We start from the raw sequence: 23,649 nt of genomic DNA, 5'->3' as shown, positions 1-23,649 counted from the left end.
CTGGTGCCTGGCCCAAGCGAAGGTGAGGTTTTACTCTGCCTCTGAGCACGGGGGACATCGATTGCTGGAGTGAAGAAGTCTTCCCATTTCCGCTGGATCTTTCCCATCCACCACCTTCCAAATAACATTGCACCATCACTTGCAACAATCCATAGAGGTAACTTGTGCACCACACCATTATGGATTACACTTACTTCCACACTACCAAGGACTGGGATCAGCTCCTTGGTGTTGGTGTGCAACTTTTCCTGTACTGGAATCAGCTCGGGTCGTTTTTCGTTCCATAGCCTCTCAAAGGCATCCTGGCTCATCATTGACTGGCTCGCTCCCGTGTCCACTTGCATGAAGACTGGAATGCCGTTTATCTCGACTTCCATCTTCACTGCAGGAATACACTCCATACACTTCTTCTTGGGGCTGAACTGCCTCTCTGGCCAAATCATCATATTCCCTGCTGGATTCAAAATCATCTACCGACTCCTCTGCTCGACGGTGAGTCGTATTTCTTTTACACATACGCTAGAGGTGGCCCTTCGTGTTACAGGCTTTGCATACGCACTCAGCAAACCGACACTGGTGAGCCCTATGGTTTCCTCTGCAACGCCAGCATGGTGCTACTCTATTAGCACCCCTCGGCGGACTCTGAGTTCTCTGCCCTGGGCAGAGCCACGTTCTATAGTCTTGCCTGTGAAAGACACCATTCTGTGTACAGTACTTGCCGGGTTTGAGTCCACAGGATGAATAATTTTCTTGGTGCTGCAGGTCGAGGTCATGAACGCCTGACTGATGCTGATGGCCTTCTGCAGGTTGACTGTGGTGTCGGCAGATTGTGAAGGAGGCCCTTGTGGCCAATTCCCATAATGAAGATGTCTCGCCAATGCTTCGTTGAGGTGCGTGCCAAAATCACACGGTGCCGCAAGTCTCCTGAGGTCGGCAGCATATTTTGCAATCTCCTGGCCCTCAGGTCTGTGGTGAGTGTAGAATCTGTGCCTGGCCGTGAGCATGCTTTGTTTTGGTTTAAGTTGGTCATGAATTAGTTCAGTCAGCTCATCGTATGTCTTATCCTTGGCCTTTGTGGGTGCCAGCAAGTCCCTGACGAGGCGGTAGATCTTGGGCCCACAACTGGTCAGCAGTATAGTCTTGCGCTTCTCCGCCGATGCGTCCGTTTCCCCTGCCAGGTCGTTTGCCACGAAATATAGCTCGAGCCTTTCCGCGAAGGCTTCCCAATTATCACCCTTTGTGATGTCTTTTAGTGTGCCAAAGGTAGTCATAATTGCGTGAAATTCCTTATTCTCATTGCCAGTTGTTATGTCTGTAATGTACCTATAAATGACTCCACGAGGCAATGTGTTGTACTCAAACTGTAGTGACCTTGGTCCTTTATTCGTAACTCCAGAGTGAGGCAGCTGCATGATGGCTACCCTTTTATACAGCCCCTACCACCAGGGCAGGAAATCCCGGTCTCCACCAGTTGCACCCTCCAGTGGTGATAGCATAGTATATACACAGTATAAACCTTATTGAAAGTACATCAGGTAAACAAATCTCCATCTTATGCAACTATCAAGTGACTACGCAGAGAGTATATCTATAGTTTGCATATATAACAGTTCTAAATAATGCTTTCAATCATGGAGTGTATTAACTTGGACGAGAGAGAAAATGGACTCTGGTGCCCCAAGTCTCCACATCCACACAAGTCCACACATAATATTTTGAAGTGATTATGAAGAAATTCAAAGCTTGGGAATAAAAATTAGGAAATTTAGGAGATGTGGGAACAAAAGGAAATGTTCTTGTTATGAAGCATGGCACTGTTATTTAGAAAGAAGGAAAATAAAGGAAAGAACTTGCATTCATAGAATGTCTTATCATGCCCTCAAGGTGTCCTATTGTGCTTTACAGCCAAGTAATTACTGTTGAAGTGTAATCACCGATGTTATTATAGAAACCTTTACCTCTTTGTAACAAATGACCTCTGCAGTAGCGTTGAGCATGCCCTGCCAAATTCTGGAGAGATCTCGTAAATTAAACACGTAGTGAAACTTGGCTGGTGTTGGAAGCATCTTAACTTTGACAACTTGCCAAAGTTTGCGCGTGATGGGAACAAGCTTAGCTGCCAAGTCTGTAACCTCCTCAGTAAATCCACGCTGCTTACAGAAATAACCCACTCCAATCACACCTGCAGACATTAGGAAATAATGTTGTCAGAGAAAAGCTCACTTAATTACTACAATACACTTTTTAAAGCAACATTTCTTAGCCCCAAAACTTATTTACTCCCAACCTAGTCCGAAATATAAACATTCAGAATACTGATCATAACCAAAATCCACTGACCCTTATTACGTTTCTAATCCCTGCTGTGAATTCAATATAATTTATTGTGAATTTTATATAAAAGGTGGCAAATGCAATCTGCAAATTATAATGGTTACATTTTGCAAACAAAAATAATTTTGTCAAATACCACAAATCCATTGAGCCCTGACTTACCAAAGATTTTGTCAATGGAGATATTGGAAGACAAGGTACAGTTAAAAATAGAGAAATGCCTCTTCAGCCTTTGAGGAATGTCATTCCGTCCTCCGCCAGGATGGATCATCGCAGCAACAAACTGAATGTCCACAATATGCGTGAACTCCCCAGGCTTCTCCAGGTTATAGAACCCGCTCTGTTCCATCAGCTGTCTCAAAATCTCGTTGGTTACCTTAAAACATGACAAAATGATGTGTTACCATTGTTTTCCTGTCAGCACTTTATCCCATCCCACTCCCATGGTAGAAGGTCCCAATTCCAGCACTGCAGGAACTCAAGGTCTCATCTCAATATATTGTTGGAAATTGAGTACAGTTAAATTTAAATAGTCAACTGTTTCATACAATCATGCACCAGTGTAACAAATCACATTAAAAATAGTCAAAGTGGATAATTTATTTTACTAATTTCATAGTTGCTCTGCCATTCAATGAGATCATGGCTGATATTCTACCTCAACTCCACTTTTCTGCACTATCCCCAGATCCTTTGATTCCCTTAATATTGAAAAATCTATCGATCCTTGTCTTAAATATACTCAACAACTGAGCATTCAAAACCCTCTAGGGTAGAGAATTCCAAAGATTTATCACCCTCTGAGTGAAGAAATTTCTCCTCATCTCAGTCCTAAATGGTTGACCCCTTATTCTGAGACTGTGACCCCTGGTTCTAGACTCCCCAGCCAGAGGAAACATCCTTCCAGCATCTACCCTGTCAAGCCATGTAAGAATTTTGTATGTTTCAATGAGATCACTGCTCATTCTTCTAAACTCTAGAGAATAGAGGCCTAGTCTACTCAATCTCCCCTCAAAGACCAGTCTCCCCCATCCCAGGAATCAGTCTGGTAAACCTTCATTGCATTCCCTCTATGGTAAGTATATCCTTCCTTAGGTAAAAAAACCAAAACTGTACTCAAAACGCCCAGTGTGGTCTCACTAGGGCTCTATGTATTTGCATTAAGACATCTCTTATACTTAAATCCTCTTGTAATAAAGGCCAACATACCATTTTCTTTCTTAATTGCTTGCTGTACCTGCATGGTAACTTTCAGTGATTCTTGTACAAGGACAATCAGGTCCCTCTGAACACCAACATTTCCCAATCTCTCACCATTTAAAAAATACCCTGTTTTTCTATTTTTTCCACTCAAGTGAATAACTGTTATGTCTTTAATACTTTTATGAATGACTCCACGAGGTCTAGTATTGTATTTGAGCTGTTGTGACCTTAGTGCCATTTATTGTAACTCCAGAGTGAGGCACAAGCATGGTGGGCAGCCTTTTATACTGGGCCCTGCACACCTATGCAGGTGACCCTCAGGTCTCCCACTGCAGTGTCCTCTGGTGGCACACCTTATATGACTACACAGTTAGTATATAGGGTCCACATATATGAGTCACTTCCCCCAAAGTCTTTAATGCAAATTGACTCGTACATTGACGGTGACCTGGACTTTGCTCTTCCTGGTTGACCGTTGGAGGGTCGCTTCTAGCTTGGGTGGGTTGATAGTGAGATTTGTTGCCAGTGGAGGTCCCAGTGGTTTCTGGTTGTGAGTCCATGACTACTCCATTCTCTTGCCCAGAGATCATGTTAATGGCCCGTTACATGCAAGTTGCATTCAAGTTCATCACATGGGTTTTACATTTACATCTTGGTACATTTGTTGGGTGGATTACAGTTGCACTTCTTTTTGTGTGGTACATTTACATGATCAGTACAGGTATATCAGTACAGGTACACAAGGACAGTCTAATTCCAGCACGGCTGGATGAGATCCAGGTCGTCTGGTGGCAGCGCAGCGCCCCATGCTAGTCCCACACAAGAGATTAATGTGCAAAGTTAAAGCACATGGGATTGGGGGTAGTGTGCTGACGTGGATTGAGAACTGGTTGGCAGACAGGAAGCAAAGAGTAGGAGTAAATGGGTACTTTTCAGAATGGCAGGCAGTGACTAGTGGGGTACCGCAAGGTTCTGTGCTGGGGCCCCAGCTGTTTACATTGTACATTAATGATTTAGACGAGGGGATTAAATGTAGTATCTCCAAATTTGCGGATGACACTAAGTTGGGTGGCAGTGTGAGCTGCGAGGAGGATGCTATGAGGCTGCAGAGTGACTCGTATAGGTTAGGTGAGTGGGCAAATGAATGGCAGATGAAATATAATGTGGATAAATGTGAGGTTATCCACTTTGGTGGTAAAAACAGAGAGACAGACTATTATCTGAATGGTGACAGATTAGGAAAAGGGAAGGTGCAACGAGACCTGGGTGTCATGGTACATCAGTCATTGAAGGTTGGCATGCAGGTACAGCAGGCGGTTAAGAAAGCAAATGGCATGTTGGCCTTCATAGCGAGGGGATTTGAGTACAGGGGCAGGGAGGTGTTGCTACAGTTGTACAGGGCCTTGGTGAGGCCACACCTGGAGTATTGTGTACAGTTTTGGTCTCCTAACTTGAGGAAGGACATTCTTGCTATTGAGGGAGTGCAGCGAAGATTCACCAGATTGATTCCCGGGATGGCAGGACTGACATATCAAGAAAGACTGGATCAACTGGACTTGTATTCACTGGATTTCAGAAGAATGAGAGGGGACCTCATAGAAACTTTTAAAATTCTGACGGGGTTAGACAGGTTAGATGCAGGAAGAATGTTCCCAATGTTGGGGAATTCCAGAACCAGGGGTCACAGTCTAAGAATAAGGGGTAAGCCATTTAGGACCGAGATGAGGAGAAACTTCTTCACCCAGAGAGTGGTGAACCTGTGGAATTCTCTACCACAGAAAGTAGTTGAGGCCAATTCACTAAATATATTCAAAAGGGAGTTAGATGAAGTCCTTACTACTCGGGGAATCAAGGGGTATGGCGAGAAAGCAGGAAGGGGGTACTGAAGTTTCATGTTCAGCCATGAACTCATTGAATGGCGGTGCAGGCTAGAAGGGCTGAATGGCCTGCTCCTGCACCTATTTTCTATGTTTCTATGTTTCTATGTCTGTGGGTGAGGTGAGCTCATTTTGCTCGAGTTGTTGGAGCTCAAGGCTCTTGCCATTACTCCTTGTGTCGGGCAGGCCCAAAGACAGCTGATGTGTCTGTGACCTTCCTGTCCTTTTCATTTGCACAGTGTCGCTGCTGCTCCCTGGGAAGCGGTCTGAGCGAGTGAGCGTTTCGTCTAAGCCACAGTGGGGCCTCGTCTTGTCTAGCAGTTCGCAGGGGACTGCTGACTTGCTTTCCTTGAGGGCACCGTTGTGAGCACTCTCTAGTTTGAGATCCTGGCCGGAGGAGCCGTTGCGGGTGACCCTTCGCTCTTGGGCATTGCCATGGTGGTGAGTGGGTTTGTGGGCTGCGCCTTTTCCACCCGGATGGTGGGCGACGGTAGCTGACTGTGAGCATAGGCGCAATTTACTGTTTCTGGCCCATGGCTCTTCATGCCATCAGGTGCCTGCAATGTTAAACCGATCTGAGGCAGGGTATCGCTACCGGTGTTTCTGCTCTCCGGGGATCGTTTACTCTGCGGCTTGTCTACTTCTGTCAGCTGTGGGGACACTTTATGATACATCGTTCTGGTTCCGGGGATGCAGGCTACAGCATTGGGTAGCCCGCTGGAGCCGTATGCAAATATTAGGTGTTCGTCCGATACATTGGCTGATTGCAATTTGCACCCGACATTTTGCTCGTTACAGCTGGACTTCTACATTGGTTACCAATTTTAAGCAGTTCATTCAAAAATGACGAGTTGCTGGCCTCCTTTAAAATGGCCTTACTACTTTTACCCCAATTGTCTTTCGTGCGTGGAACCACGTGTCGTTGCTCCATTCGCGCTGCACCTCGTGGTTTGGACGCCATCTTTTCCCTGTCCATGATGTCGACTGCCGCAATCTTCTTTCCCAGGGATTCTGCCACTGAAGCTGGGAAGACTCCCTCGGATCCAATCTTCCTCCCCAGGAGTCCTGCCACTGAAACCGGGAAGGTGCGTTCGGGCCGTCTCGGCCGGATCATCGCCACGCAGTCGTGATGAGCGGTCTGTGCCTCGGGGGCTGCGCGGATCTGCTTTCCGGTGCCTGGTCCAATCGAAGGTGGGGCTTGCTCTGCCTCTGAGCACGGGGGACATCGATCGCTGGAGGGATGAAGTCCTCCCAGTTCCAATGAATCTTCCCCATTCATCTTCTTCCAAGTAGCGTTGGTCCAACACCTGAAACAATCCGCAATGGTAAATTGTGCACCGTGCCATCATGGGATACACTTACATCCACACTACCAACACCTGATATCTGTTCCTTGGTGTCGGTGCGCAGCTTTGCCTGAACCGGGACCAGCTTGGGTCGTTCAGCTTGATCGTTCCATAGCCTCTCAAAGGCTTCCTGGTTCATTACTGACTGACTCGCCCCCGTGTCCACTTCCATGAAGATTGGAACGCCATTTATCTCGACTTCCATTATCACTGGAGGATAATCTGTGGTGCAGGTATATACTCCATACACTTCATCCTGGGACTAAGCTGCCTCTCTAGCCATCTCCTCATAATCCGCGCTAAATTCACAGCAATCTGCTGACTCCTCTTCCACATGGTGAATCACAGATCTTTTGCACATTCGCTGGAGGTGGCCCTTTATGCTGCAGCCTTTGCACACATAGTGAACCGACACTGATGATTCCTGTGATTACCTCCACAATGCCAGCATGGTGCTACTCGACTTATGTTTGCATCTCTCGGCGGACTCTGAGTTAAAGGACTCGGAGGCCTGTATGCTCTGCCCTGGGCAGATTCACGTTCAACAGTTCTACCTGTGAAAGGCGCCATTTTGAGTCCTGAGAGTGAGTCATCATCTGCTTGGAGCTGCAGCTTGATGTCATGAAAGCCTGGCTGATGCTGATGGCCTTCGGCAGACAATAGCCTGTGAAGAAGGGCCTCATGACCGATGTCAACTAGAAAGACGTCCCGCAACGCATTGGTGAGGGATGCGCCAAATTCACACGGTCCTGCCAGCCTCCTGAAGTCGGCAGCGTACTTTGCGATTTGCTGGCCCTCGGACGGCAGTGTGTATAAAATCGATGCCTGGTCATGAGGATGCTCTCTTTCAGTTTGAGTTGGTCCCGAATTAGCACTTTCAGCTCCTCGTATGACTTGGTCGTTGTTTTTCTGGTGCAAGCAAGTCCCTGACGAGGCCGTATACCACGGGCCCACAACTGGTCAACGGGATAAATATAAGAACATAAGAACATAAGAATTAGGAACAGGAATAGGCCATCTAGCCCCTCGAGCCTGCTCCGCCATTCAAAAAGATCATGGCTGATCTGGCCGTGGACTCAGCTCCACTTACCCGCCTGCTCCCCATAACCCTTAATTCCCTTATTGGTTAAAAATCTATCTATCTGTGATTTGAATACATTCAATGAGCTAGCCTCAACTGCTTCCTTGGGCAGAAAATTCCACAGATTCACAACCCTCTGGGAGAAGAAATTCCTTCTCAACTCGGTTTTAAATTGGCTCCCTCGTATTTTGAGGCTGTGCCCCCTAGTTCTAGTCTCCCCGACCAGTGGAAACAACCTCTCTGCCTTTATCTTGTCTATCCCTTTCATGATTTTAAATGTTTCTATAAGATCACCCCTCATCCTTCTGAACTCCAATGAGTAAAGACCCAGTCTACTCAATCTATCATCATAAGGTAAACCCCTCATCTCCGGAATCAGCCTAGTGAATCGTCTCTGTACCCCCTCCAAAGCCAGTATATCCTTCCTTAAGTAAGGTGACCAAAACTGCACGCAGTACTCCAGGTGCGGCCTCACCAATACCCTGTACAGTTGCAGCAGGACCTCCCTGCTTTTGTACTCCATCCCTCTCGCAATGAAGGCCAGCATTCCATTCGCCTTCCTGATTATCTGCTGCACCTGCAAACTAACTTTTTGGGATTCATGCACAAGGACCCCCAGGTCCCTCTGCACCGCAGCATGTTGTAATTTCTCCCCATTCAAATAATATTCCCTTTTACTGTTTTTTTTTCCAAAGTGGATGACCTCACATTTTCCGACATTGTATTCCATCTGCCAAACCTTAGCCCATTCGCTTAACCTATCTAAATCTCTTTGCAGCCTCTCTGTGTCCTCTACACAACCCGCTTTCCCACTAATCTTTGTGTCATCTGCAAATTTTGTTACACTACACTCTGTCCCCTCTTCCAGGTCATCTATGTGTATTGTAAACAGTTGTGGTCCCAGCACCGATCCCTGTGGCACACCACTAACCACCGATTTCCAACCCGAAAAGGACCCATTTATCCCGACTCTCTGCTGTCTGTTAGCCAGCCAATTCTCTATCCATGCTAATACATTTCCTCTGACTCTGCATACCTTTATCTTCTGCAGTAACCTTTTGTGTGGCACCTTATCGAATGCCTTTTGGAAATCTAAATACACCACATCCATCGGTACACCTCTATCCACCATGCTCGTTATATCCTCAAAGAATTCCAGTAAATTAGTTAAACATGATTTCCCCTTCATGAATCCATGTTGCGTCTGCTTGATTGCACTATTCCTATCTAGATGTCACGCTATTTCTTCCTTAATGATAGCTTCAAGTATTTTCCCCACTACAGATGTTAAACTAACCGGCCTATAGTTACCTGCCTTTTGTCTGTCCCCTTTTTTAAACAGAGGCGTTACATTAGCTGCTTTCCAATCCGCTGGTACCTCCCCAGAGTCCAGAGAATTTTATAGATTATAACGAATGCATCTGCTATAACTTCCGCCATCTCTTTTAATACCCTGGGATGCATTTCATCAGGACCAGGGGACTTGTCTACCTTGAATCCCATTAGCCTGTCCAGCACTACCCCCCTAGTGATAGTCATTGTCTCAAGGTCCTCCCTTCCCACATTCCCGTGACCAACAATTTTTGGCATGGTTTTTGTGTCTTCCACTGTGAAGACCGAAGCAAAATAATTGTTTAAGGTCTCAGCCATTTCCACATTTCCCATTATTAAATCCCCCTTCTCATCTTCTAAGGGACCAACATTTACTTTAGTCACTCTCTTCCGTTTTATATATCGGTAAAAGCTTTTACTATCTGTTTTTATGTTTTGCGCAAGTTTACTTTCTTAATCTATCTTTCCTTTCTTTATTGCTTTCTTAGTCATTCTTTGCTGTCGTTTAAAATTTTCCCAATCTTCTAGTTTCTCACTAACCTTGGCCACCTTATACGCATTGGTTTTTAATTTGATACTCTCCTCTATTTCCTTGGTTATCCACGGCTGGTTATCCCTTCTCTTACTGCCCTTCTTTTTCACTGGAATATATTTTTGTTGAGCACTATGAAAGAGCTCCTTAAAAGTCCTCCACTGTTTCTCAATTGTGCCACCGTTTAGTCTGTGTTCCCAGTCTACTTTAGCCAACTCTGCCCTCATCCCACTGTAGTCCCCTTTGTTTAAGCATAATACTCTTGTTTGAGACAATACTTTCTCACCCTCAATCTGGATTACAAATTCAACCATACTGTGATCACTCATTCCGAGAGGATCTTTTACTAGGAGATCGTTTATTATTCCTGACTCATTACACAGGACCAGATCTAAGATAGCTTGCTCCCTTGTAGGTTCTGTAACATACTGTTCTAAGAAACAATCCCGTATGCATTCTATGAATTCCTCCTCCAGGCTAGCCCGTGCGATTTGATCTGACCAATCGATATGTCGGTTAAAATCTCCCATGATTACTGCCGTTCCTTTTTCACATGCCTCCATTATTCCCTTGATTATTGTCCGCCCCAACGTGAAGTTATTATTTGGGGGCCTATAAACTACGCCCATCAGTGACTTTTTCCCCTTACTATCTCTAATCTCCACCCACAATGATTCAACATTTTGTTCATTAGAGCCAATATCGTCTCTCACAACTGCCCTGATATCATCCTTTATTAACAGAGCTACCCCACCTCCTTTCCCTTCTTGTCTATCCTTCCGAATTGTCAGATACCCCTGTATGTTTAATTCCCAGTCTTGGTCACCCTGCAACCATGTTTCTGTAATGGCCACCAAATCATACCCATTTGTAATGATTTGTGCCGTCAACTCATTTACTTTGCGCTGATCTGCCAGCGTGGCCGGACTTTCACCTACCAGGTTGTTTGCTACAAAATACTGGTCGAGGCGCTCCGTAAAGGCTTCCCAATCTTCTCTGAGAACTTTTCTAATGCACCAACGTTAGTCATTTTTGCGTGAAAGTTCGTAATCTCGTCACCAGTTGTTATGTCTTTAATACTGTTATGACTCCACGAGGTCTAGTATTGTACTTGAGCTGTTGTGACCGTAGTCCCATTTATTGTAACTCCAGAGTGAGGCACAAGCATGGTGGGCAGCCTTCTATACTGGGCCCTGCACACCTATGCAGGTGACCCTCAGGTCTCCCACTGCAGTGCCCTCTGGTGGCACACCTTATGTGACTATACAGTTAGTATACATGGTCTACATACATGACAATAACACATTTCTCCACATCATATTGCATTTGCCATGTTCTTGCCCTTTCACTTAGCCTGTTTATATCCCTTTGAAGTTTCTTTGCATCCTCCTCTTACAGTCCCACCAAGCTTTGCATCATCAGTAAACTTGGCTTTATTACATTTGGTCCTCTCATCCAAATCATTGATATATATTGTGAATAGTTGGGGCCTAAGCACTGATCCTTGCGGCACCTCACTAGTTACAGCCTGCCAACCCGAAAATGACCCGGTTATTCCTACTCTATGTTTTCTGTCTGTTAACCAATCCTCAATCCATGCTTGTATATTAACCCCAATCCCATGAGCCCTAATTTTGTTTAATAACATTTTGTGTGGTACCTTGTCAAATGCCTTCTGAAGATCCAAATAAATCACATTCACTGGTTCCCCCTTATCTATTCTGCGAGTTACAACCTCAAAAACTAACAGATTTGTCAAACATGATTTTCCTTTCATAAATCTATGTTGACTCTGCCCAATCCTATTATTATTTTTTAAGTGCCCTGTTACCATGTCCTTAATAATAGATTCTAGCATTTTCTCTACTACTGATGTCCAGCTAACTGGTCTGTAGTTCCCCATTTTCTCCCTCCCTCCTTTCTTAAATAGTGGGGTTGCATTTGCTACCTTCCAATCCGCAGGAACCATTCTAGAATCTATGGAGTTTTGGAAGATGACAACCAATGCATCCACAATCTCTGTAGCCACCTCTTTCAAAACCCTGGGATGTAGACCATCAGGTCCGGGGGATTTATCGGCTTTCAGTCCCATTAATTCTCCAGTACCATTTTTTTACTAAAACTAATTTCTTTCATTCTCGCTAGTCCCTTGCTTCTCCACAATTTCCGAGAATTGTGAAAATAAACAAGTGTTGCATGTTGGCCACTTGTTGGATATAGTCCTCAGGGATATCCTCTGGGATTGTTTTATTCCAATCTTTTTTATTGAATTTTCCAAGAGAGAAAGCTGTTGCCAGGGAGTTACATATTCCTTAATGATTATGGGTGTATCATGAACATTTATGACATTTGTGTCTTAATGCTACCGTTTACATACATAAGTTCTAAAAGGACGTGACAGCTTTAAAAATCAGTATTGGAATGCTAAAAATCTAAAATGAGCAACTCAATGGATAGCATTTGTCATACATTACTGTGTAACACATCTACTGCTTACATCACTGTAATGCAGTGAAACTCTGAAACACTTATATGGTGCAAAGATTAACCTTGTGTATGGAGCAGGGTTGCCAACTCTGGTTGAATGTAATCCTGAAGGCTTCATCACATGATATCCTACTTCTGACCACCCCGCCCCCACAAACCTGTCATTGGTCACCCAACAGATCCATCCTCGCAGCGCCCCACCTTCCCACACCAATTGGAAAATGAGCAAACTCTTCATTACTCGATTGGATAAATCTTGACTGTCAAACAGCCATTTTTTTCCATTGCCAAAAGTTTTATGATTTATAGACGAAATTGTTGAAAGGAAATGAAAAAAAAAGTTTTCTTTAATGCCCCCATGATTTTTCTCCTGGATTACTTGCAGCAGTATTCTGGAGATCAATCTTTAATCATAGAATGGTTACAGCACAGAAGGAGGCCATTCGGCCCATCAAGCCCAGCACAGGCTCGACGGGCCGAATTCCTGGAGATCCCAGGGAAATCCTGGAGGGATGGCAACCCTAGTATGGAGTCATATTTACATAGCACTGTTGACTTCTCCAGAAAGTTTTGTTTTAGAAATCAACACTCCGAAAATTTAATACAGTGATGTTATCCTTCAGCTAATGGCCTTGCTCATGTCAAAAACATGTGATGATTACAGACCACTGCCAATTCTAATCTTCCTGGCCACCTGGAGCTACATGTTGGAAAATAACTATTTCACTTTAACGAATGTAGTCTTCTTAGGTACAGTCAACAAGATAATGGCAATCTGATACAAAGACGACAACAGAGAAGTAAACTGACTGAACAGTTTTATTTACCTGATCGCCCCATTCATTAATAATAGGCATGTTTATGTCATCTATGAACACGGTCATTTTTTTTCCAGCTTGAGGTCCATAAACATTCCCCATTCTTTTGTCCACATAGCTTTCTACAGTTCTCTGTCAAAGTCAAAATATGTACACATAATTTGAAAGGTGCAAATTCTAATAATCTTTTAGGCTACTGTATATTGTCAACCATCAAAAATGTGTGATACCATTCTCAACATTTGACTTGGAAAGTGAACTTTGAGTTTTTGATCCTAGTTGGAGCAACTTTTCTTGAAACAATTAATCACCAGTAACTTTTTTTTAAAGTTGCTGTCTGAAATAGAGGTAAAATTAGGAGAGGGAATTAAACAGCAGTCAATGGATTCAACAGTCACTTGAATTTCAACATTTGATTAAACCCTCAAAATCATTCTTGATATCTGCTGGTTATAATAGGGGAGGAGATTTGTCTTCAATAAGTTTCTGTGCCGTCAGCAAGGACTGCAGCTGACCATCATATCATTGACACAAGAGGATAAACATTCCTATAGCTCTACAGAAAGAAATGTGCAATAGATCCCCAATAAATTCAATGCTCAGTTATGAATGGGTGGGACCAGATTATGGTGCAGTAATCCAATGGAGGGGTTCAAGTGACATCTTGAATTGCAAGATGTTTGAGACATTCAAACAATTTGCTGGTCATCTGAACAGCAAGATTGAATTATAGTCTGTAATTCTCAGATGTTCATCCAGTATTTATTTATAACATTAGTTCAGCTTCTGTGAGCAGACGGGTGGTCAAGACCAAGTGTTTCCTTTAGGTCAAGGTTAGAGGGTGATGGGGTTGGGTAAATTGACGAAGGTAGAAGAAGGGGGGAGAGAGGAGCGAGGAAGGCAAGAATGTGAGAGGGAAAGAGGGAATGGGGAGAAAAGGTGAGAGGGAGGAAGGATGGAGAGAGGAGGAGGTAAGGAGGGGACAGGATAGGTGAGGGGAGAGGGGGATGGATGGAGGGGATGGCTGGAGGGAGGAAGGGAGAGGAAAAGAGGGTCCAGGGAAAGAGGCACATCCTCACTACTGAATCACTCTCCTCCCTGTGGGAAAAGAGTAAGGAGGGAGAAACTACTCCAGTACTGCAGTGAGAAGTGGAATAGGAAAAATGCCTCACAGGGGTTGTGGGGGAGGAAAAATATCTCAGCAAGGAGGGGCAATTGGAGAGGTCCTTCAGTGTGAAAAAGTAGATCTGAGCGGCATGGAAAATTACCTCGACGGTAGGGGAGGAAGTTGGAAAAGTGGCTCAGTAGAGTGGCGTTGGAAAAGTGCATATGTCGATAAATGCCTCAAGAGGTTATTGGCAGCATAGCAACTCAGGAAGGACAGGTAGAATGAGTAAATACTTGGGAATATGCCTCAGGGGTGGGTCGGGAGGTGTTGACAAGGTGGATGCTACAGTGGGGAGTGGGTGTGTGAACCATGGCTAATTGTTGGGCAGGAAAGAGTGTTCCGATGAGGAGAAGGTGCCCCAGTTTGGGGGGGGGGGTGTCTCAGGTGGAGGGGTTTGGTATGGGGTCTCGCTGGAGGGTAAGTTCTAAAGTGCGTGACTAGGGTGGTAGTTAGAGTACCTTGGAGAAGGAATGCAGGGTTTGGAAACGTGAGGGGGTTTGGAAATGTGTCACCATGAGGAAGGGGCTAGTGTGCCCCACTGCGGGTGGGGGGTGTCCAAGTATCTCAGTGGAGAGAGGTGTCACAGTGAAGGACAGAGGCACTGTACTTCATTGGTGGGAGAATGAGTGCTTGCTTCAGTGGCAAATTCCTGAATCTGGTGCACAATGGCTGCTGGAGGAGGGGCGGGTTGGGATGAGGAAGGGACGTGGAGGATGTCAAATTGCCTCATTGGTGGAAGCAGGGTGCAGGAGAATAGAAAGAATTCTCCATGTTACAAAAAACCTTTGGATTCTTCCTGAGTTAGGTGACGCCATATTTTCATGCAGTACATAAAGTTATTCAATCACTCTACCTGAAACATTAAAGGTGTAGTGGCTGAGGAGAAGTTAAGGCTTTTCGGCAGATGAATCTCAGTGTTATACTTAGACAGGTAGTGTTTTATGATGACTGTCTTAGCAGTTCCTTGTTCACCAGTCAAAAGCACACCCTGTGAAAAGAAACCAACTTAAATCATCTTGGCTAAGAATTTCCTTGAATTATAGAATCATAGAGATTTACAGCACAAAAGGAGGCCATTCGGCTCATCGTGTCTGTGCCGGCTCAAAAAGAGCTAACCAGCCTAATCCCACTTTTCAGCTATTGGTTCGTAGCCCTATAGGTTACAGCATTTTAAGTGCATATCCAAGTACTTTTTATATGTGATGAGGGTTTCTGCCTCTACGATCCTTTCAGGTAGTGTGTTCCAGACTCCCATCAGCCTCTGGGTCAAAAAGGTTCTCCTCAACTCCCCTCTAATCCTCAACCAATTACTTTAAATCTATGCCTCCTGATTATTGACCCCATTTGCTGAGGGAAATAGGTCCTTCCTATCCACTCTATCTAGGCTTCTCATAATTTTACACACGTCAATTAAATCTCCCCTCAGCCTCCTCTGTTACAAAAAAAACAACCCCAGCCTACCCAATCTTTCCTCATAGCTAAAATTCTCCAGTGCTAGCAACATCCTCATAAATCTTCTCTGTACCCTCTCTAGTGCATCATATCTTTACGGTAATGTGGTGGCCAGAACTGTACGCAGTACTCTAGCTGTGGCCTAACTAATGTTTTATACAGTTCAAGCATAATATCCCTGCTCTTATATTCTAAGCCACGTCTAATAAAGGAAAACATCCCATATGCCTTCTTAACCACCTTATTTACATGTCAAGCTACCTTCAGGTCCCTCTGTTCTTCTACACTTTTCAGTATCCTACAAATTATTGTGTATTCCCTTGCCTTGTTAGCCCTCCCCAAACGCAGTACCTCACATTTCTCCGTATTTAATTCTATTTGCCACTTTTCTGCCCACTTGATCAGTCTACAGCTTTTCTTCCTCAAGGCCAATTTTTGTATCATCTGCAAACTTCCTAATTATGCCTGCTGCATTGAAGTCTAAATCATTGATGTATACCACAAAAAGCAAGGGACCTAGTACTGTGCCCTGTGAAACCCCACTGAAAACAGACTTCCAGTCGCAAAAATACCTGTCGACCATTACCCTTTGCTTCCTGCCATTGAGCCAATTTTGGATCCAACTTATCACTTTCCCTTGGATCCAATGGGCTTTTAATTTTCTGACCAGTCTGCTATGTGGTACCTTGTCAAAATCCATGTAGACTACTTCAAGCGTGCTACCCTCATCAACCCTCCTTGTTACCACCTCAAAAAATTCAATCAAGTTAGTCAGACACGACCTTCCCTTAACAAATCCATGCTGACTATCCTTGATTAATCCATGCCTTTCTAAATGATGATTTATACTGTCCCTCAGAATTTGTTCCAATAATTTGCCCACCACCGAAGTTAGGCTGACTGGCCTGTAATTACTCGGTCTATCCCTTTCTTACTTTTTAAACAACAGTGGCAGTCCTCCGGCACCACATCTGTAGCCAGAGAGGATTAGAAAATCATGATCAGAGCTGCTGTTATTTCCTCCCTTGTTTCTCTTAACAGCCTCAGATACATTTCATCTGGGCCTGGTGATTTATCTACTTTCAAAGATGCTAAACCCCTTAATACTTCCTCTCTCACTATGTTTATCTCATCTAATATTTCACATTCCTCCACCTTAACTACAATGTCTGCATTGTCCCTGTCTTTTGTGAAGACAGACGTAAAGTATTCATTGAGAACCATAGTCACATTTTCCGCTTCAACACAAAGGTTACCTTTTTGGTATCGACCAGGCCTTACTCTTTCTTTAGTTATCCTTTTGCTCTTTATGTATTTCTAAAGCATTTTGGGTTTTCCTTGATTTTACTTGCTGATATTTTTTCATGCCTTCTTTTTGCTTGAGCCCTGGGATGCATTTCCGGAGTAAAATGGCCAGGGGAGCAGCGAAGGAGGGTTGAAAATGAAGCAGGACCCGGAAATGGCAGGCTTTCACCCAGAAGAATGGGTCAAAGTTCCTCATAGAAGTTACTTGATGTCAGAAGGAGATGAGGCTGGTTAGATGGCATCCGCTATCAGAATTCCCACCTCCTTAACCCCCAGTGCTCTGGATACTGGAATGAAAGTGGCATTCAGGTTCATGGAAGGGCTCGAGTGGGGCCAAAAGTCATGGGTTGAAGACCCCAGAATTAAGTCTATCATTTTGTTTTTACATTGACTCTCTTATAAAAGCAGCAATTAACTACATGGCCTAACGTTTTGGAGGGAGCTCTAGCTGCATTCTCAGTGCTGTATCCCCCCTTTCCCCAGCTGCCACTTATGATGCACCCATACTGATGCAGGCCCCCATTATAAATATTTAAATTAGATGACCCTGCCCTGACTCCATATACTTCAGCAGAACCAGGAGCACAGGTCAGCAGTGGGGCAGGTCCAAGAATTTACTGCCCCTTTGCACTTGAAATGAATTACAAGGCTATGGTCCATGAGCTGGAAAGTGGGATGAGGCTGGATAGCTCTTTTTTGGCCGGCACAGCCATGATGGGCCGAATGGCCTCCTTCTGTGCCGTAAATTTCTATGATTCTTTCCTGCTGAATATGTGAAAATCTATAGAGGTTCGGATTTTCCGGGGCCTGTGACCGTGTATGCCGTCAGTGCCCTGCAAGTCCTGGGTTTCTGCATGTGATGCGCATGCGTGAAAACCCCAGAATTTGCGAGCTGTCAAGTTTCAACTTGACAGATCATACAAATCTCCGGGAAATGGGCATTTGCTGGCACTGAGTTGGGCTATTTGCCCAACTACTGCCCAGTGAATGCCCACAAAACTCTTACGCCTGGTAAAAACAGGAATAGGGCATTCTTGTGCCAGCGTACGCGTTTAAGGAAATATGAAAATAATTTTTAAAAATTCATTTAAACTTTTAAAAATCGTTAAAATTAGTTCAGGTTATTTTGGATTCTTTAAAAATCCTTAAATTTACTTTTCAAAAATTAAATTTTTGTTTTAAATGTTCAAATTTTGACCATAAGCATTATGGGGATTCCCCTTTCTCATTGGTTGTGCCGGCCCACGTGATCCCAGGGATGCTTCATAGGTATGGGACCACCAGGTAGGTTCGTACTTGTATTGCGGTTCGGAGGCATTCACCTGATGGAAGCCTCCGACTGCAAATTCAGGCCAAACACAACAGCAACTAGTAAACAGAACAACTCAGTGGAAGTGTTTTATGTTTCAGATTCCAGCTCATGAAGCTGCGACAGAAACTGCAATCTGGAAATGTTGAGTCCATTTGGCTGTTGAATAGATTTTTTTTTTGAATGCAAAGTGTTGTGTTCATACTTTATTTATTTGTTACAGCTCACAGGACAGGCATTAGGACCCTGCGGAAGCTATTCACAGTTGCTGTACTCACGCTGATTCATGCTGGTTTGTGGACACCATTTTGGATTGTATAAAAACACAGTTAAGTTAGGTTACTTTACTGCTGGCTCAGTTTGTCAGTTATTTACGCGTACACAACACACAGTGCATATTGCATGGGGGACATTATGTAAGCTTCTTGATAACATTTCACTGTGGAGTTTTGGTATGAGAAGCTAATCAGAGATGGCAACTTCTGTTGAAGACTTCTTTCTCTGCACATTGATCAGGCTCAGGCAAGTTAGCCCTCGCACTCTGGTTTGCAGTTTGTGATGGAGAGGGAACTGCTGCAAAGCTTGCTGCCGCGGGGAACGATCAGCTCGATACACAAGTTCTGGATTTGTGAATAAGATTGAATAAGGTCTTCCTAAAAACATACTAGTGTCCATAACATTACCACTCATGCTCATCATAAAACATAAACAATCAAGTATATTTTAAATGGCAATTAAAATGTTAAAATAACTTAGCTAAAGAACGTAGTCGAGACGGATTTGATTTAGATCTTAATCTTTAGGAACAAACAACTCCTTTACAATACAAAGGTGTCAAGGCCTTGGAGAGGGTTAAGAAGAGATTTACTGGAATGGTACCAGGGATGAGGGATTTCAGTTATGTGAAGAGACTGGAGAAGCTGGGATTGTTCTCCTCAGAGCAGAGAAGATTAAGGGAAGATTTAATAGGGGTGTTCAAAATTATGAGGGGATTTGATAGGAAAGATAGAGAGAACCTGTTTCCACAGGCAGGAGGGTCAGTAACCAGGAGGCACAGATTTAAGATAATTGCAAAAAAAATCAATTTTTTTAATACAGTGGGTTATGATGATCTGGAATGCACTACCTGAAAAGGTGGTGGAAGCAGATTCAATAATAATGTTCAAAAGGGAATTGGATAAATACTTGAAAAGAAGAAATTTATAGGGCTATGGGGAAAGAGCACAGGAGTGAGACTAATTGGTTAGTTCTTTCAAAGTGCCAGCACAGACATGGTCAGTAACCAGAGGGCACAGATTTAAGATGATTGCCCCCAAAAAAAACAAAGGCAACATGAAGAAACATTTTTTTTTTTTACACAGTGAGTTTTTATGATCTGGAATACACTGCTTGAAAGGGTATTGGAAGCAAATTTAATAGTAAAGTTCAAAAAGGAATTGGATAAATACTCCAAAATATTTATAAGGCCACGGGGAAAGAGCAAGGGAGTGGGACTAATTGGATAATTCTTTCAAAGGGTCGGCAAAGACACGATGGTCTGAATGGCCTCCTTCTGTGCTGTACGATACTATGATTGTATGAATACATTCCATCTTGTACAGCACTCTGGGAAAGGGATAATAATGTGTGGCTGTAGGGATAATAATGTTGATATTAGGCTATACAAGAGGTACCTACTTGAAATCAATGAAGTGTCATTTTATCAAAGTTTCACCCAGTTCCTGAAATCCCAATTTGTTTCCCACCACAGTCTCACGAGATATGCACAGATAATCGGTCCATTTCAGCTCCTCCATTCAGAAAGAATCTTATTGCCCATCTCTGCCCTTGCCTCAGTTCATCTGCTGCTGAAGCCTTCATCCATGCTTTTGTTACCTCTAGGCTTGACTATTCCAATGCACTCCTGGCTGGCCTCCCATATTCTACCCTATATAAACTTGAGGTCATCCAAAACCCAGCTATCCGTGTTCTAACTCGCACCAAGTCCCGTTCGCCCATCATCCCTGTGTTTGCTGATCTACATTGGCTCCCGATTAAGCAAATTTTGATTTCAAAATTCTCATCCTTGTTTTCAAATCCCTCCATGGCTTCGCCCCTTCTTATCTCTGTAATCTCCTTCAGCCCCACAACCTTCCACCGTCACCCCGAGACATCTGCGCTCCTCAAATTCTGATTATATTCGCTCAACCATCAGTGGCCATGCCTTCAGCTGCCTAGGCTCTCAGCTCAGGAACTCCCTCCCAAAACCTCTCTGCTTCTCCGCCTCTCTTTCCTCCTTTAAGACGCTCCTTAAAACCTACCTCTTTGACCAAGCTTTTGGTCATCAGCCTTAATTTCTTCTTATGTGGCTCGGTTTCATATTTTTGTCTTGTAGCACTCCTGTGAAACACCTTGGAACATTTTACTATGTTAAAGATGCTATATAAATACAAGTTGTTGTTGTACAGTCCCCTATCACAGCAGCAAATTACTTATTCCAGCTCCTCTAGGCTCTTCACACAACTGAAGTCTTTCATCCTTGGTACCATTCTGGTAAATCTCCTCTGCACTCTCTCCAAGGACTTGACATCCTTCCTAAAGTATGGCATCCAGAATTGGACAGTGATTTATAAAAGTTTACCACAACTTCCTTACTTTTGTTCTCTTTGCTTTCAATAATAAAGCCAAGGATTATGTTTACTTTTTTAACAGCCTTATTAACTTGTCCTGCCATCTTCAAAGACTTGTGAATGCAAATCCCCTGGTCTCTCTGTTCCTGCATGCCTTTTAAAACTCATTAGGTAAATGATGGCAGATTGAGTTGGCGGAAATAGCAGTAGTGAGTGTAGTGCCCCAGGGATGGGTGCCAGAGCTGCCACATTTCTCATCTATATTAACATCTTACATTCAGAAGCTCTTGTGGTCAAATTAGTAAATGATAATAAACAGGCAGCAGGGAAAGAGAGTTGAAATGCAAGAAGCAGAAGAAGTAAAAGGATCTTGATAAAATTCATAATTAGGCAGAACAATGATGCATAAAGTGGAAAGAAAATGGATCTCATATTTACAGTAGGTAAAGGTTAAGGGGCAGTGGATTTCAAGATACCAGATTCAGCACTTAATAGGTCAAAAGGAGCTATAAAAACAAAGCAATTTGAATACTGAATTACATTGCTGGACCAGAAACATATAAGTCACCAGGTTACACGTCAAGTTTTTTTTACCCAACAACCTTTTCTCATGTAAAGAGTATGACCACAGTTTTTGTAACCAGACCAGTTATCCTATGAATGGAATCATCCTTTTTATTCTTTGCCATATTAAGTTAGCTTATACCAGGCCTAACAATTAACCCCGACCGCTGTAAATTGTTCACTGAAAACACAGAGATTCCATAGTGCATCTGTCAATTCAAACAATGGAAGATATATCATTAGACCGGATAAAATACCATCCAGCTTTATTTATAGTTAAAAAAGGTTCACGTAAGCAAAAAAAAAGGGCAGCCCAATCAGCAATTCAAATGGGTTGGTTGCTTCTCTGACATATTCCTTCACACGGCGTAATCAACACTTGAAATGGTCTTCCAAACATCATGGTGGAGGTGAAAAACTGAAATTAATTCAAGGTGTTGTTCGAGAATGTGATGGGGTTGAGAGAGGATAAGCATTTTCTTTCTGGATAGAAGGAATGAAGAGCCTCTCTCATTTGTATTTATTTTGCAATCTTGTGATTTTTAACCTATGAGTTAATCTATGTCCCATTGTACTTAATTTCCTACATTCTGTTTAATTAACAACAATCAGCATATGCAGTAGGTTTTAAATACCTTGCACTGTTTGGTAATATTATGAATGAGAAAATCTGTCCTGATGTTGTCCACATTTGGAACTAGGATAGATCCATACTCTGGAATGGTACCCATGGGATAAACGTACTCCTCCACCTGTGTGCTCCAGTGTAACCAGTTTCCTGTTGTACAGTGAAAAAATCTTTGAGAAATGCTTTATACAATTAAGCGCAACACTATTGATAAACAAAGAAACACTCAACTGCAATAGTTTGAATGGAAACCAGCTCATTTTAATTGTGTTGCATCAACTCTGCCGATCAATTTGCAGAACAAAAGCAAATGCTAAATCCATGATGGTGTTTCACTGTAACATTGATCAAGCAGTATTGAGGCAGTTACATACACATTGACACTTCTTAATAATTTATATGTCAACTTTTAAACATTCAATTTATTTCTATCCTGGAAACAAGTTTATTGTAGAATCACAGAATCAAAGAATAGTACAGCACAAAAGGAGGCCATTCAGCCCATCAAGTTTGTGCCAGCTCTTTCGAAGAGCAATCCAGTTAGTCCCACTTCCCAGATCTTTCCCCATATCCCTACAACTTTTTCTCCTTCAAGTATTTCTCCAATTCCCTTTTGAAAGCTACTATTGAATCTGTAACCTCCATCCTATCAGGCCCTGCATTCCAAATCCAAACCACTCATTGCGTAAAAATGTTTTCCCTCATATCACCTCTGCTTTGTTTGCCAATCACCTTAAATCCGCGCCCCCTGGTTATCAACTCTTCAGCTATTAGAAACAGTTTATCTATATTTATTCTAGCTAAACCCTTCATGATTTTCATAGATTCATAGAAATTTATGGCACAGAAGGAGACCATATGGCTCATTGTGTCTGTGCCTGCCAAAAAAGAGCTATCTAGCTAAATCCCACGTTCCAGCTATTGGTCCAAAGCCCTGTAGGTTACGGCACTTCATGTGCACATCCATGTACTTTTTAAATGCAATGAGGGTTCCTGCCTCTACCACCCTTTCAGGCAGTAAGTTCCCGGCCCCCATCACCCTCTGGGTGAACAAAGTTCTCCTCAACTCCTCTCTAATCTTTCTACCAATTACTTCAAATCAATGCCATCTGCTTATTGACCTCTCTGCTAAGGGAAATCAGTCCTACCTATCCGCTTTATCCAGGCCCCTCATAATTTTATACACCTCAATTAAGGCTCCCCTCAGCCTCCTCCGTTCCAAAGAAAACAACCTCAGCCTATTCAATCTTTCCTCATAGCTAAAATTCTCCAGTCCTGGCAATGTCCTCGTAAATCTCTTCTGTACCCTCTCTAGTGCAATCACATCTTTCCTCCAATGTGGTGATCAGAACTGTATGCAGCACTCTAGCTGTGGTCTATCTACTGTTTTATACAGTTCATATAACCTCCCTGCTCTTATATTCTATGCCTTGGCTAATAAAGGAAAGCATCCCATATGCTTTCTTAAATACCTTATTTACCTGTCCTGCTACCTTTAAGACTATGTGGACATGCACTGCAAGATCTCTCTGCTCCTCTACACTTCTCAGTAGCCTACCATTTATTGTCTATTCCCTTGCCTTGTCCAATATCTGTATTGTCCC

The 23,649-nt window shown here is 43.3% G+C and overlaps 1 protein-coding gene across 1 annotated transcript in view; it reads right to left on the bottom strand.

The window, feature by feature from the left end:
- Positions 1–23,649, bottom strand: part of LOC139278184 (dynein axonemal heavy chain 5-like) — a 382,562-nt gene that overhangs the window by 140,283 nt on the left and 218,630 nt on the right. Inside the window, exons 47-51 of the mRNA XM_070896837.1 lie at positions 22,053–22,195; positions 15,032–15,166; positions 13,020–13,142; positions 2,497–2,710; positions 1,959–2,182 (exon numbers count right to left, since the gene is read on the bottom strand). Coding sequence (XP_070752938.1) covers positions 1,959–2,182; positions 2,497–2,710; positions 13,020–13,142; positions 15,032–15,166; positions 22,053–22,195 — 839 coding nt within the window. The remainder of the gene's footprint in view (positions 1–1,958; positions 2,183–2,496; positions 2,711–13,019; positions 13,143–15,031; positions 15,167–22,052; positions 22,196–23,649) is intronic.

This window comes from Pristiophorus japonicus, chromosome 13 (assembly GCF_044704955.1).
Source record: "Pristiophorus japonicus isolate sPriJap1 chromosome 13, sPriJap1.hap1, whole genome shotgun sequence".
In the NCBI taxonomy this organism is placed as follows: Eukaryota; Metazoa; Chordata; class Chondrichthyes; family Pristiophoridae; genus Pristiophorus; species Pristiophorus japonicus.
Note: the sequence above shows the minus strand (reverse complement) of the source record. Positions and strands in the feature narration are given on the sequence as shown.